Source organism: Bos indicus x Bos taurus, chromosome 6, assembly GCF_003369695.1.
Source record: "Bos indicus x Bos taurus breed Angus x Brahman F1 hybrid chromosome 6, Bos_hybrid_MaternalHap_v2.0, whole genome shotgun sequence".
NCBI lineage: Eukaryota > Metazoa > Chordata > Mammalia > Artiodactyla > Bovidae > Bos > Bos indicus x Bos taurus.
The window spans coordinates 88,952,577-88,968,369 of NC_040081.1; the positions used below are offsets into that span (position 1 = coordinate 88,952,577).

Consider the following 15,793-nt stretch of genomic DNA (forward strand, 5'->3'; position numbering starts at 1 on the left):
TCTTTTCAAAGAGAAGTTTAGTCTAAATCCTTTTATCAGAGTGGAAAGAGAGTTTAAGAGTGAGATGAGGTTGAAGATGAATCTGTCTGGCTCCTGCCATGACCAGCTGTGTGAAGTCCTCCCTGCCTTGTAAAGCTGACATTTGTCCCTCTTGTAAAACAGGGAAGATGATACTTAGACCTCCCTAGGTTTTGAGTGAGGTGGTATTGGTAATATTTTTAGTGTATTGTTCTGCCAAAAAAAAAAAAAAAATCAATAAATAATAATTTTGACAAGGATGGGTCCCTGGGCCACAAAAATAAATTGGACGGGAGGTGGTTGGAAATTCTGACCACTTCACAGTGGGTGGGGAAGGGCCTCCGGGTGAGATAAGGTAAATAAAGCAGCTTCTCATTAGGAGGTGGGCTCTGTAGTCATATTATGACCGTTATTGTTAAAGACATCGGACCATTGTTAAGTCACTCCTGATCTTAAGGTACTTCAACATTTTAAAATGGAATTTTTTCTAGGTAATTCCTGTCTGTGGTAACACTAAGATCAACCAAAGTATATTCTGAGGATTTTCAGATGGGTTGAATGTTCGGGACTTCTGAATGTCAGCTCCTAGCTCCCAAACTCCACTCCTGTCCCTTGTATGGATCTGGTAATTTTTTTTTTTTTCAGCTTGCAGCGAGAGGTTTAATTTTCACTTCCTTCCAGCGGCTCTCTGCGCTCTCAGGAGGTGGGGCGCCTGACATCCGTGTGTGGTTTTCGGGTAGTAACTTCTTCCCGGGAGGCCGCCCGCCTCCACCCTCCGCCGCGGCGTGACGTCACGGGCGATGCCCGGGTCCCCGCCCGGCCTATAAAGCGGCAGGTGCGCGCAGCACCTCCGGAATGTTCGCACACCTGGTGCCCTAGCCTGAGCCCAGGGAACCTGAGCCCAGGGATCGCGAGGCGAGCTCCAGGAGCTGCCTCCAGTACCCCAGGCTGGCCGGGCCTGCGAGCTCGGCCACGCGGCCCCCAGCGTCCCAGCTCTCGGCCACCACCGCCTCTTCCCGCCTGCAGCTCCCGGCCGAGTTGCCCCAGAGACCGCGACGCCGCCGCTCCGAGGGACCAATGAGAGCCCCGCTGCTGCCGCCGGCGCCCGTGGTGCTGTCGCTCCTCATCTTTGGCTCAGGTGAGGACATCCCGGCTCTGAGCTGCCCGGAGCTTCTCCCACAGAGGCCAAACTGGTCGCCTCTTGGATTTTGCTGCTGATTCTTAAAAAAAAAAAAAAAAGAAAGCCGCCCCTGGGTGTCCCCCGACTCTGTCCGATGGGAGGTAATCGACATACCGGCCCCTCCTATGGAGGCTGAAAAAACAGGCCGGGTGTCTTAGAGGTTCCAGGCCAGCAGGAGGGTGCCTGAGAATCTTTGTACTCTCACTTTAGTCCAGAGGAAGGGGAGTTTAGAGATCCTGTAATCCATACCCTTCCTTTTACAGCGGTAAAGTGATTTCTAGAGATCTTGCAGAAGAGAAGTCCCAGACCAAGGAGTCCTATCTCCTACCTAAATTCTCCGTCTCCTCTGTCAAGTGATTTTGTTTTTACCATTCTAGAGGGCCTGGCATCGTCCCAGGAAGAGGTTCTACTTAAAAGCACCACTCTGACACTGTTTTGAGACCTAAAGAATCCGCCTGCCAAGTAGGAGACGAGGGTTCAAGCCCTAGGTTGGGAAGATCCCCTGGAGAAGGAAATGATAACCCACTCCAGGATTGTTGCCTGGAAAATTCCTTGAACAGAGGAGCCTGGCTTGCTACAGTCCATGGGGTCGCAAAATACTCCTATAAGATTTAGCCACTAAGCAACAAACGATAAAGCAGGGGCTTGAAACTGGCCCCCAAGTCTTACCTAGTCCCTAGTTTCTTCTCTATGTGAGGGCAATAATAAGAAACAATGACAGTAAGAAAATTTATTACCAACTACTATTCATATTACTTTTTACATTTGATATGCATACTCTTTTTAAAAAGGTACTGCATGTGTTAAAAAGATATTGGGTTTATCTCTAGAATCTGTTTATTAAAATGGAACAGGTAACATTCTATTGTATATATATATATATGAAGTTATGGTCATATTTAGATGTTACCTCTTAAATAATTATATTACATTAATTTGCCTATTTGGTGGGTTTTTGATGTGGAAATTAATGTAGATTATCTGTGGAAAAGAAAACCTAAATAAAAGAAGCTCTGTAATTGGGACAGTTGAGTTTGCTTGTTGGCAGAGTATGAAGCAGCTTTCATAAGTGACTCAATCGCAAACAATAACACATGTGCCGTCACTGCTTTGAAGATAAACATTCCTCCCGAACAGAATTGACTGGAGAGAAAAGGCACCCCACTTTACTTTTTCTTTTCTTCTCTTATTCTCGCTCCCATAGCCCATTATACTGCTGGATTAGACGTCAATGACACCTACTCTGGAAAAGGGGAACCATTTTCTGGGGACCACAGTGCTGACAGATTTGAGGTGACCTCAAGAAGTGAGATTTCCTCTGCAAGTGAAACGCCTCCTGGTGGCGAACTGTCCTCCGTGATCGACTATGACTATGCAGAAGAGTATGATAATGAACCACAGATATCTGGCTATATTGTAGATGATTCAGTCAGAGGTGAGTAGAGGAGAAGGTGACAGTATAGCCTATAAGATATGTGGTTTGTATGAGCAAAGCTGCTTCAAGAAAAGCCTCTCCAAGATCTTCCAGTGGCTTTCTTGTGTGTATGACTGTTGTGCATCCTGCTAGTTAAGCTGGAAACTGAGATAGAAGGAGCTTTTAGTAGGCACAACCTTTGTGTCCGGAGCTCTAACAAATGTTTCATGTCTGGTAAGTCTAATCTTCACAACTTTATAAAGTAGGAATTGTTATCATTTTACAGATGTGATAACTGAAGCTTAAGAAGGTTAAGCACTTTGCCCAAAGTTCCACAGCCAGAATGAGAAACTCCAATCTGTTGGATTTCAGATACTCTGCCACATGACCACTCCCCGATGTGAAAAACCAATGTAGACATCAACCAACCCTATATACTTTATATCAGCTTTTATAGCCACTCCCCACCACCATTTTTCTCTAAATAACTCAGTTGGACACAAATAGGGCTTCCCTCATAGCTCAGTTGGTAAAGAATCTGCCTGCAGTGCAGGAGACCCAGGTAAGGGAACAGAAAGATGTAATGGGAAAAGAATGATTGGATCTTAGCACTGTGTATTGTGTTGCAACATTGGCATTAGTAATATCACTTTCTGGAAATATTAAAGAACAAATATGCATGGATTTTATGTCACTAACATCTCTGTTTAACCCTAAATCTCAATTGTCAGTTAAATAATAGTGACCTATAATTTCTTCTCTTCTGCTGTTATCTGATTTTTCAAAAAGAGCATTTACTTAAAATGAGGGTACCAGAGTAAGAGGTCACTATTGTTCATTACTCTCATATTACTTTGGAGTTTGAGGGCAGATGAGGTCATCAGTAAATCAAATCTAAATATCCTAGGAGCATCCATTATGAAGGCAGGGTTTAAAGCGTCCTCTTTCCTGATCTTAGTTTCCCTGACTCCTCCCCTCTGTCTAGCTCCCAGAACTGGTGAAGGAATAGCAAGTGATAACATGAAGACAGTGGCAGGTGGGAAAAGTTTTATCAAACACTCCATTTTCCTCCCTTGCTCCACACCTCCCTTATGTGCTTTTACATAAGGTGGGAAAGGGGTCCATTTCTTATTTTGGGAGGGGGATGAGATGAGACCATTAAGACTCTAGAAATTTTTCTCTTAAAGATGTTTCAAGTTGGCATTTCATAAGGCCAAATGAATTGATGGTGATGAATGAAAATGGTTAGGGGCCAAAATTACAATACACTGTAAAATACAGTGAAAATTGCTCCATGAAGATAATGTCTATTGTAGCACTTCAGCATAGTGACTGTCTCTGTTTAAAATTTGTAATGTATCTGTAAAGTGCTGTAATATTGATTTAAACTGTCTCTGTTAGAGGAACTGTTCTAATTTGGGGTACTTTTCTCATCATCAGAGGGAAGTTTCAACACAAAAATTGCATAGCCACCTATTAAACATTGCTCCTAATTTGACTATTGTTAATGTTGATATAATGACTGCTAAAATACTCAAAGTATTTAATTTTTCATTACCTTAATCACAGGGCTCCAGCTTTGCTACCCTTCCTTATGTTTCTAGAGTTCTCTATTTACTGAGCACTGCAGAACCATTTTGACTAACTTTATTATGACTTTATGACTCTTTTCTCTGGGCTCACTAAATACTTGCTCAGATAAACCTATGCAGAGATTAGTAAGACAAAATGCACAGCTCTAACATAGAAACTCCTCCTTCCTATGTTTAATGTGTGGGTAAACTATACCCTGCATAGCTATAACACTGAACAAAGGTTTCTGTGAATCTGAAGAGTTAGGATGAACCCATGAAGCATCAAGTACAAATATTTCTGGACTCTGTTTTTCAAATAGATTGATTATAGAAATTAGCCCCCAGAAGGTATCAATTAATTATAATCTGTTGTAATCTGGGAGTTGAAGAAAGTTAACTCTAATGTATAATTCTGTTCTTTTCACCTCAGGTAATAACACACCAATTCCCAACTATGATAGCACAAGACTGATATGAGTAAAGAAAATCATCAAATATACTCAAACCCCACTTTAATTAATGGAACTGAGCTTTTCCAAGAGAAAACATAATGTAATTGGGTATTAATAGGCTTTAACATTCCAGCACTGCCATTTTCTAGCTACTGTTTTAGTGCAATTTACTTGTCTTTACTCGACTCTACTTTTTCTCATCTGTATCATGTGGATAGTAACAATACATTCAACTGTAATTTGGGTTTAATTAAATTAATGCTTGTTACCAAGAACCTGGTATGAATTAAAGTAAAAACAAATGTTTAAAATATTTCATGGATTTTCTTAGACAAGTAACTCCTATTATTCCTGTTATCAGTAGTAGTAATACTGATACAAATAAATCAAAATATGTTTTTAAGCTAATAAAATAACAAATGTGTTCAGATTCTAAGTGCCACATAATACAGATATTGTCTTTGTTCAATTATTGTATATGAGTTGTGTTAAAAAATGAGACTGATACGGCTGTTACCCTGTGAACTTACTGCTAGGACATTTTTCTCTCATGTCTTCAAAATGGTGTTCCACGTGAAGAGAGACTTTTGTCAATAGATCTTTTCTTTTTTATTTTTTTAGTTGAACAGGTAGTTAAGCCTAAGAAAAACAAAACGGAAAGTGAAAAGACTTCAGATAAACCCAAGAGAAAGAAAAAGGGAGGCAAAAATGGAAAAAATAGAAGAAACAGAAAGAAGAAAAATCTGTGTGATACAGAATTTCAAAATTTCTGCATTCATGGAAAATGTACATTTTTAGAGCAACTGGAAACAGTATCATGCCAGTAAGTTACCCTAAATCATATGGAATTCTATATTTCTAACACTGTGTATGAAACCCCTAGTTGCAGAAAACCATTTGTGTTTTTTTTCAATGTATAAACCAAGAGTTGGCAAACTTCCTTAAAGAAGGAGATATGAAATATTTTGGTTGTTGTGGGTCAAGATTATGTACGGTTATCATATAACCAATTAAAACATGGCCATTTAAAACTGTTAAAAAAAAAAAAAACATTTTTCAGCTTGCGTGCTATAAAAGACCTAGCAAATGGCCAGATTTGACCCGTGGGCAATAGTTTGCTGAACCCTGGTGGAAATCATCATTTCGCAATATATATTTTACAAAACCTCTTGATAAAAAAGGAACTAAGGTAGTTTTCACTTAATGTTGTTCTTGCTTCCTTCTCCCTAAAAGCTGCTAGCACATTAAATGGTAGTGGAATGTATTAGCTGCATAACAAGCCACTGAATTCATCAGTTGGTCATACAAGGAGCACAAAGAATGAAAAGGCGTGTCCTCTTGGAATATCACACTCAGACTAATCTCAACTTGTTCTTATACTAATACACCTTAGGCGCGAATGCATTCTACAGCTCATCATTTTGAAATACAAATAAATGCCTGGACTGATTTTTTGAATGCTAGAATTAATGATGGTTTGTGATCTGGAAAGTAAATGTGATTATTGGAATCTTTTCAGTGATTATAATTTTAAAATGTGGGTTCTTTGCAGATGTTATCCAGAGTACTTTGGTGAACGATGTGGGGAAAAGTCCATGAAGACTCAGAGCATGGTCGACAGCGATTTATCAAAAATTGCTTTAGCAGCTATAGCTGCTTTCGTCTCTGCCATGACCTTCACAGCTATTGCTGTTTTTATTACAATCCTGTAAGTAAGGCATGTCTTTAAAATCCCTAATAAAGTAATGCCAGGTTGATTTTTTTCAGGATTTCTATCTTAATGTGGTATCATATTTTACGTGAGTTATTCTATTAGTGGTACGTGATATTTGGCCGTATCTTTACCCTTCATTGACAATTCACAGAATATGGTTAAATGTATTCCTTTGGCCACCATTGAAACTTAATATATGAACCCCTTTTCTTGAACTTAAAAATTGATGGTTTTGTTTCATGTTATATGTCTACTCATGGCTACTTCTGAATCTCAGATTGTTAATATCTTCCATTAGTATATTATGCTTAAGCAAGCTTCCCCAGAAGCTAATTAGGAACTAGGTTGTCAGAGACATTGCTTTGATACTAAAAAGTCACAAAGAGCTTCAAGCCAGGAGCCAAGAAAAGATGTCTTCTGCTTCTGTCAGAATGCAAAATTCTGAGTTAGGAATTTGATAGCATGGTACTGACTTATTAGAGCTTATGCCTATTTTGTTATTGTCAAATGAAGTATGGGAATTCAATTACTAAAAAAAAAAAGTTTCCTCCATATGGCATGGCGTAGGAAGCAGGGACAATTCTATTACTGTTTCATTCTAGCAGTATCTTCCCTGTGCTCATACTTTACTTCACTTCATGACCAATGAATGTTAGAACTAGACTGTCCTAGGTAGTAGCCACTGGTGGGTATGTAAAAATGGCATTGTCTGTCAAACAAAAGTCAGTAGATTAAGGAGCTTCAGGGAGGGTGTGAATGGCTCTGTAATGACTCATGTGCTACTGGAGCTTGGGAAAAGCAAGACTCATTATTCTAATTTTAGGTCTTGGTAAATTACTTTTAACAACTGGATTGTATACATGATCTACTACTCCTGCCATTCAGGAAACAAGGAATTATCTTCTGTCATTGTTTACTATTATTTTAAACTCATATCAGCTAATGATAAAATGCCAGGTAAAACACAATTTTATGATGCACGTAAAGTTTGATGTGTGGTTTAAATTTGTTTTGCACATCCGAGAAATTATTTCAGTCTGTTGGTACCTCAAGCCTGATATGATATGCCAGTGTGTTTAGGAAAAATACACTCAGACACCATTATTATTTGACGTAGAATGACAGAAGAAGAAACTGCCAGTTAGGGAAGATGTTTTGAAAGAATTATTCAAAAACTCATAATTATTCAAATTGAAATATTTAATAATCCTTTGGAAAAGTATGGAAAAGCTTTGTCATGTTTTCCTTTTCTCTTGTATTCTTCCCTGTATTTGAAACACATCGCAAATACCAGCCTAAGACACAGTTGCTGCTTTTACATAACTGAAATCAGTTTTTTCCCAAACATCACAACAAAAGTTCTTAAGATTTTAATAATAACATTTAGTAGATAAAAAAGCTAATAAAAATTGAATTGCTTGAGCAACACTAAAACATTTCAGACCATTGAGTTTTTTGAGTATCAGGTAGCAATAAATTAGAAATATTTATTATATTTAGAAATAAAATCAATTTGTTTTTAAGCCTGTATATAAAAAAACAAAACCTAAGCATTTACATTAGTTTGTACAGCCCTTCTGTGGTAAAACTATACTATCTTCTTCCAGCTGTGCCTGCAATTGTGCTGGTTCGGGGAAAAATATGGATATGTTTCATGCCTTCTAAAAGTTTGCATCCCAATGCACATTTGTTTAAATCTCAGAATATGTTTATATAAAATCAACATAAAGATTCCCTTAAAAGAACATTGTGATGCTTTTTACCTGGGTTTAGTTTTTTGGGTTTGGTGGAGTGGTCCTTAAATGTATAGTGGTCCATAGGACTCATGACAGAAATTCCCTGTGCTCATGAAACCCCAGTCAATGTATATATGAATAGAACTTTGGTGACAGTAGAATATCTTGTTCTCTGAAGGCTTCGAAGACGATACCTCAGGGGATATGAAGGTGTCGCTGAAGAACGAAAGAAACTTCGACAAGAAAATGGAAATGCACATGCTGTAGCATAACTGAAGGTATTATTGCAGGTTGGAGTTTTAAAAGATATCTTTAAATAATATTTTACAATTTTAAAAATATAACGTCTATTATCTGAAGAAAAATGAGAAAAGCAAGTTTTCTTAATGGTACACTATGAACATTGGCTACACAAAGGTGTTATTCTTTCAGCTTGAGTTGCAGTTCCATACTGAGAATGGACCATGTCCTTACTATGCCAAGGGATAGAAAAGTGAAGGAGACACAAATTCTGTTCTCAAAGAGCTTAGTGTTTTGAAGATAGAAAAAGATGCAAGAAACAAGAATATCAGGGGGAGTAAAATATATGTCATAAAAAAGGAACTAATGGAATATGAGGAGTTTCCAGCAAAGGAGAGATAGAATCCAGTGGGCTGCATTTAGGGAGCAGAAAAGATGCGATAGAGGATGGCATTGGAAGTGAGCCTCAAAGAACTGATGAGACTGGGACATGTGATTATAAGTGGAAAGGAAGATCAATAGTGTGAGATGGGCTAGATTATTTTAGAAAGGTTTGAAAGATGACCTAGTTCTAATGGTGTTGGAGGAGATAAGGTTGAACTGATAGGCTGAGCTCACATGGTGGAGAGCCAACATCAGGGCACCTGCACTACAAATGTGAGGAAGTAGAAACACCAGTGGGATATCCTTGCACAGAAAAGAAGCAGGAATGGAGAGGGGCTCACACTTGAGAGGTAACTTGGTTAGTGTACAGATTGTAGTTCCTATTTTTTAAAAAAAAATTTTTTTTGTAAAGAGAGAGAGCTGAGCATGTTGTATGGAGAAAGTATGGAGAGGGATATTTCGTTGACAACTAAAGTCAACAGCTGATGAAGCAAACTTCCACAGGAAGGGGGAGGCAAGGAGATCAAGGACACTCTTAATGTCAGTCAAAAGAAGGAACTCCATTTCCTCAGACATTTTGGAAAGAGATCACATCCTCAAGTTATTGGGTTGGCCAAAAAGTATGTTAGGATTTTTCCTTACAATCTTACAGAAAAACTCAAATGCACTTTTTGGCCAGCCCAATATTATTTTTTGCCTTCGATTGTTTTAAGAATTACTTGAGATACTTGCTAAATATGCACATTTCTAAGCCAAATCCTAAATCTACTAAGTCTGCGATTCCATCTTTTATTAACATTCCAGATGCTTGAAGAGCACTATCTTTAGCACTGGTTAAGTACAGGCATTGTGTTCTGAGCCTATTACAGAATTAGCTCAGTAAGTCATGAAATAGATAATTATCCATGCCAGTGCTATACTCAATACTTATTCATCAAAAGTTATTAATGAATTGGCTTAATGTTCTGAAGCTAAAGTCACCAGCATGAATAAGAGTTTATTTTTGGTTGTTTAGTGCAATTGAAATTTCTCAAAGGAGGTCTGGAATGACTTTAGGAAAAGGAATATGCTGTGTTGGCATATTGTGGCTACCTATTAACTGGTAGCTACTATTATTATGCCCTTGGTACTAATTATCCTAAATTAACTGTATATCATAAATATACTGAGCCACTTAATCTTTGTTTTTAATTATGTCCGCTTCATAGATTTGGTTAGGAAAACTATTTCTCATCACTATTCTCAGTGCTGCAATTTTAATAAACAGAATTTGATGAAACAGGTTTGAACACACAGTCTTCTACCCAAGTATGCATATAACTGAAGCAGATGTGAAAGACAGATTCAAGTCAGAAGGGCTAGTTTGTCTCTGAAAAGCTTTTAGCACTTTCCACAAGACATCCTAGGGGAAAAAAAAATTGGCAGAAATTCTGATTGATGATTATTCTTTGACCTTATCTCAAAGCTATGTTGGAATTGGGCTGTCTCTAACAGTTCATTTTATTTTCCAACAGGGTATCAGATCGGAGTCACTGCCAAGTCACAGCTGCAAGTGATACATTGGTTCTTCTTTTCAGCAAATCCCAAGAAAACAGAACCTTTTCGTTCTGATGGTTTTAAACTTTCAATTGTCACTTTTTAATGCTAAGTCTTATTTCTGTACATAAAGATGCATGGAGATAAAAACTATTTTTTCAAGTTGTAAATAATTTATTTAATATTTAATGGAAGTGTATTTATTTTACAGTTCATTAAACTTTTTTTTTAATCAAACAGATTGAGAGTTTGAATGTGACTTTTGAGATTGTAAGACTTTAGGGTATTTGTCTAACATTTAAATGATCATTTTAAAAGGAGTTCCTTTCCTTTTTTTTTTTTACTGTTTTGATGTTTATTTTCAAAACTTAACTGTTTTCTTAGAAAGTACTCTTAATGGGAAAATTATTAACTCGAGTCACTTAAAGTGAAGTCGCTCAGTTGTGTCTGACTCTTTGCAACCCCATGGACACCAGACACCAGGCTCCTCTGTCCATGGGATTTTCTAGGCACGAGTACTGGAGTGGGTTGCCATTTCCTTTTCCAGGGAACTTCCTGACCCAGGGATTGAACCCAGGTTTCCCACACTGTAGACAGATGCTTTACCATCTGAGCCACCAGGGAAGTCACTTAGTCCTCCCACAAATACTGATGTCCCAAACTTCTCTTTCTTATTCCACATAGAACTTATTGCAAGTCCAATAAATTATAAAAGCTTCTAAAATCAACATGTGGTATAGCTTCTCTATTACAGTAGACATAGATATTATAAAAGAGAGAAAATATATTGCCCATCATTATCATCACCATAAACAAGAAAGAAATAAGGTTTGAACATGGCCTTTTGCATGAACCAGGAAGTATTTAGATTTGAGACTTCTTTCCCTAATATCACGACATAAATGTATAAAGCAACTAAAACCCACTCCTCTTTTTCTCCACTCGCTCCTCTTTTCTTACATTATTTTAAACAAATACATGTGTATTTCTGGTGAATGTTCTTTCAAAAGCATTAAGGTTGTAGAATGATTCACAGTCATCCCTGGCTGGTCAACTAAGTTACCTGGGTGAAAAACAAAATAAGCTTTCTGTTGTGCAGGGTATATTTTGAGAATATTCACCAGTAATAAGCATATTTCCAGCAATCATCTCATGGAATTTCATGGATGAGAGGTGCCTCAAATATCAACACCTCCATCTGTCTCTAATGTGTGTGGTTGCTCAGTCATGTCCTACTCTTTGTTACCCTTTGGACTGTAGCCCTCCAGGTTCCTCTGTGCACGGAATTTTTCAGGCAAAAATGCTGGAGTGGGTTGCCATTTCCTCTTACAGGTAATGTTCCCGACCCAGGGACTGAACCCATGTCTCCTGCAACTCTGGCATTACAGGCGGATGGATTCTATACCTACTGAGCCGCTGGGATTTCCAAATCCTTGCCCAGTGATCATCTAACCAATTGGCTTCCAGTCTCACACATTATTAGTTGAGTTTTAAATGTCAAAGTGGCAATCCTCATCCCAACCCTGCCACTCTCCTCACAGTTTCTGACTTAAATGGTCAGGGGTGGGTCATTGGTCCCTGTATTTTTTAGATTCCTATTTACAACCAGTGTTGAGAACCTCTGGTTCTCACACCTAAAGTATACATTTTCTGCACACCTGAAGTATACATTTTCTGCACACCTAAAGTATACATTTCCCTCAGCATCAGCTACTGATTATTTATTGTGGATGACTCAAATATAGTGCTAGGGATATAAGACAAAAAAAGCCTTCATTTTGGGACATTTACCACCAAACTGGTGGGAGAGTGTGTCTTGTCAACACAGTGCAGTAAATAGCTGGATTAAGATATGTACCAGGAATTCATAGAATTTAGAGGAGCTCTTATCCAGACCAGGCTGACTGAGGCAGGAAGGGTTTCTTGAAGAGGGCCCACCCGAGATAATCTTTGAAGGGTGAGTAGGAGTTACGTAGGAAACCATTAGAGTCACAAGCAAATTACAAAGTCATCAAAGAGTATGCCTCAAAAAGGAAAATATATAAAATAGTTCAGGATTACTGAAACAAAGGGTAAAGTCAAGAGAGTCTATAACGCAAGTTGGAGTGGTCAGATCAGGGACACACAGGGCCCTTAACTTACACTGTAAGTTAAATGAGGAACCACTGAAGCCAGCTGATCAGGGATAGTACTGATCACTTGTATTTCAAATAGGTTAACAGTCAACCATATGGTGAAGCCCAAAGCCAGAGGTAGGAACATTAGCTTGGAAGCAGTTGAAATATCCCAAGAGTGAAAAGAAAAACAGTTGAAGTTGGGAAGTTAAGGGAGGGAATGAGAAACCCAACATGTATTTGGAGATGTTTTTGTAGATTGAAAAACCAAAAAGCTGAGGGAACAAGATAGTGAGAGGAGAGAAGATATCTGGAGTGGCCTTCAGGTTCCTGGATTTAGTGGCTAGGAAGATAGTGATACAATTTTAAGTAGCCGTCTCTTGAACTAGCTTATTGAATATTCTAAAAGAAAAGCATGGCTTTTTAGTTATACTTGAATGGAGAATGTCTCTTCTGTATTTCATAAAATCAACCTTTCTAGTTTTTAATGGATTTGTGAAGAAATGTGTACCAGCCTGAACAATCAGTCAACTGAATCAATGCTGGCCCTCACCTCCCAGCTGAAATTGAGCAGATGAGAGGAAAAACTAGGTCTACAAGTGTGATAATAAATGCAGCCTTGGATCTGTTGAGTTTGAGATGTCAGGAGATATCTATCAATAGGAAGCAGTTGGATACATACGTTTGAAATCCAGTGAGGTGAAGAATTATACATTGAGAGTTGTCAAAATATATATGTTGTAACTGAAGCCACAAAATGCTCAAGATTACCAAGTGAGGTGCTAATGAGTTTGCAGAAAAGTATATTTGAATTGAAAAATCTCAGTTGTCACCAAACATGGGGAAGGATGACTCAGGCTACCATAGTCACTGTGAAGGTTCTAGGCAATTGCCTATTATTCCATGTAATTTCTTAGTCCTTAAAACAAAATAAAAGTTTATTGAACCATTACAGGCAAAGATGGAAAAGCTCTATAGAGTCAACAAAAACAAGACCTGAAGCTGACTGTGGTTCAGATCATGAGCTACTTGCTGCAAAATTCAGACTTAAATTGAAGAAAGTAGGGAAAACCACTAGGCCATTCAGGTATGACTTAAATCAAATCCCTTATGATTATACAGTGGAAGTGACAAATAGATTCAAAGGATTAGATCTGATAGACCAAGTGCCTGAAGAACTATAGATGGAGGTTTGTAACACTGTACAGGAGGCAGTGACCAAAACCATCCCCAAGAAAAAGAAATGCAAAACACAAAACCGTTGTCTGAGGAAGCCTTACAAATAGAGTAAAGAAGAGAAGCAAAAGGCAAAGGAGAAAAAAAGAAAGACATACCCATCTGAATGCAGAGTTCCAAAGAACAGCAAGGAGAGATAAGAAAGCCTTCTTTAGTGATCAGTGCAAAGGAATAGAAGGAAACAATAGAATGGGAAAGACTAGCAATCTCTTAAAGAAAGTTAGAGATACCAAGGGAACATTTTATGCAAAGATGAGCACAATAAAGGACAGAAATGGTATGGACCTAACAAAAGCAGAAGATATTAAGTGGCAAGAATACACAGAACTATACGAAAAAGGTCTTAATGATCCAGATAATCACAATGTTGTGATCATTCACCTAGAGCCAAACATCCTGGAGTGTGAAGTCAAGAGGGCCTTAGGAAGTATTATTACAAACAAAGCTAGTGGAGGTGATGGAATTCCAGCTGAGCTATTTTAAATCCCAAAAGGTGATGCTGTGAAAGTGCTCCAGTCAATATGCCAGCAAATCTGGAAAACTCAGCAGTGGCCACAGGACTGGAAAAGGTCAGTTTTCATTCCAATTCCAAAGAAAGGCAATGCCAAAGAATGCTCAAACTACCGCACAATTATACTCATCTCACACACTAGCAAGTCATGCTCAAAATCCTTCAAGCTAGGCTTCAACAGTATGTGAACTGAGGACTTTCAGATATGCAAGCTGGATTTAGAAAAGGCAGAGGAACCAGAGAACAAATTGCCAACATCCATTGGATCATAGGAAAAAGCAAGAGAGTTCCAGAAAAACATCTACTTTTGCTTTATTGACTGTGGAATTCTTCAAACTGTGGAAAATTCTTCAAGAGATGGGAGTACCAGACCATGTGACCTGCCTCCAGAGAAATCTGTATGCAGGTCAAAAAGCATCAGTTAAAACTAGACATGAAACAATAGTTCAGTTCAGTCACTCAGTCATGTCTGACTCTTTGCAGCCCCATGAACTGCAGCATGCCAGGCCTCCCTGTCTATCACCAACTCCCGGAGTTCACCCAAACCCATGTCCATTGAGTCGGTGATGCCATTCAACCATCTCATCCTCTGTCATCCCCTTCTTCTACTGCCCTAAATCTTTCCCAGCATCAGGGTCTTTTCAAATGAGTCAGTTATTTGCATCAGGTGGCCCAAGTATTGGAGTTTCAGCTTCAACATCAGTCCTATCAATGAATACCCAGGACTGATCTCCTTTAGGATAGACTGGTTGGATCTCTTTGCAGTCCAAGGACAACAGACTGGTTCCAAATTGGGAAAGGAGTAAGTCAAGGCTGTATATTGTCACCCTGTTTATTTAACTTATATGCAGAGTACATCATGTAAAATGCCAGACTGGATGAAGCACAAGCTGGAATCAAGATTGCTGGGAGAAATATCAATAACCTTAGATATGCAGATGACACCACCCTTATGGCATAAAACAGGGAGGAGCTAAAGAGTCTCCTGATGAAGGTAAAAGATGAGAGTGAATAAACTGGCTTAAAACTCAACATTCAGAAAACTGGGATCATGGCATCTGGTCCCATCACTTCATGGCAAATAGATAGGGAAACGGTGGAAACAATGACAGACTTTTTTTTCTTGGCTCCAAAATCACTGCAGACAGTGACTGTAGCCATGCAATTAAAAGATATGTGATACCTGGAAGCAAAGTTATGACAAACCCAGACAGCATATTAAAAAGCAGAGACATCACTTCGCCAACAGAGATCCATATAGTCAAAGCTGTGGTTTTTCCAGTCGTCTTATAAAGATGTGAAAGTTGGACCATAAGGCTAAGTGCTGAAGAATTGATGCTTTTGAACTGTGGTGTGGGAGAATACTCTTGAGAGTCTCTTGGACAACAAGGAGATCAAACCAGTCCATCCTAATCAACCCAGAACATTCATTGGAAGAACTGTTGCTGAAGCACTTGATGCAAAGAGTGGACTCATTGGAAAAGGTCCTAATTTTGGGAAAGATTGAATGCAAAAGGAGAAGGGGGTGACAGAGCATGAGATGGTTTGATGGCATCACCGATTCAATGGACATGAATTTGAGCAAACTCCAAAGAGTGCAGGACAGTCAAACTTGGTGGCTGCAGGCCACAGGGTCACAAAGGGGTGCCTGGTGGGCTGCACCCCATGGGTTTGCAAAGAATCA

General features: G+C 38.8%; 1 protein-coding gene across 2 annotated transcripts; it reads left to right on the forward strand.

Moving 5' to 3' along the window:
- Window positions 1–663: 663 nt before the first annotated feature.
- On the forward strand, window positions 664–10,482 carry AREG (amphiregulin). Of its 2 annotated transcripts, none has more exons than XM_027544753.1 (6): window positions 664–1,156; window positions 2,403–2,633; window positions 5,260–5,461; window positions 6,191–6,346; window positions 8,267–8,378; window positions 10,227–10,401. In XM_027544753.1, the coding sequence occupies exons 1-5, from the start codon at window positions 1,096–1,098 to the stop codon at window positions 8,358–8,360; spliced, it is 744 nt and encodes a 247-aa protein (XP_027400554.1). In that variant the 5' UTR covers window positions 664–1,095; the 3' UTR covers window positions 8,361–8,378; window positions 10,227–10,401. The 2 variants fall into 2 exon arrangements, with proteins under 2 accessions (XP_027400554.1, XP_027400553.1); XM_027544752.1 differs by having other exon boundaries at window positions 861–1,156; window positions 8,267–8,366; window positions 10,227–10,482.
- Window positions 10,483–15,793: the final 5,311 nt, after the last annotated feature.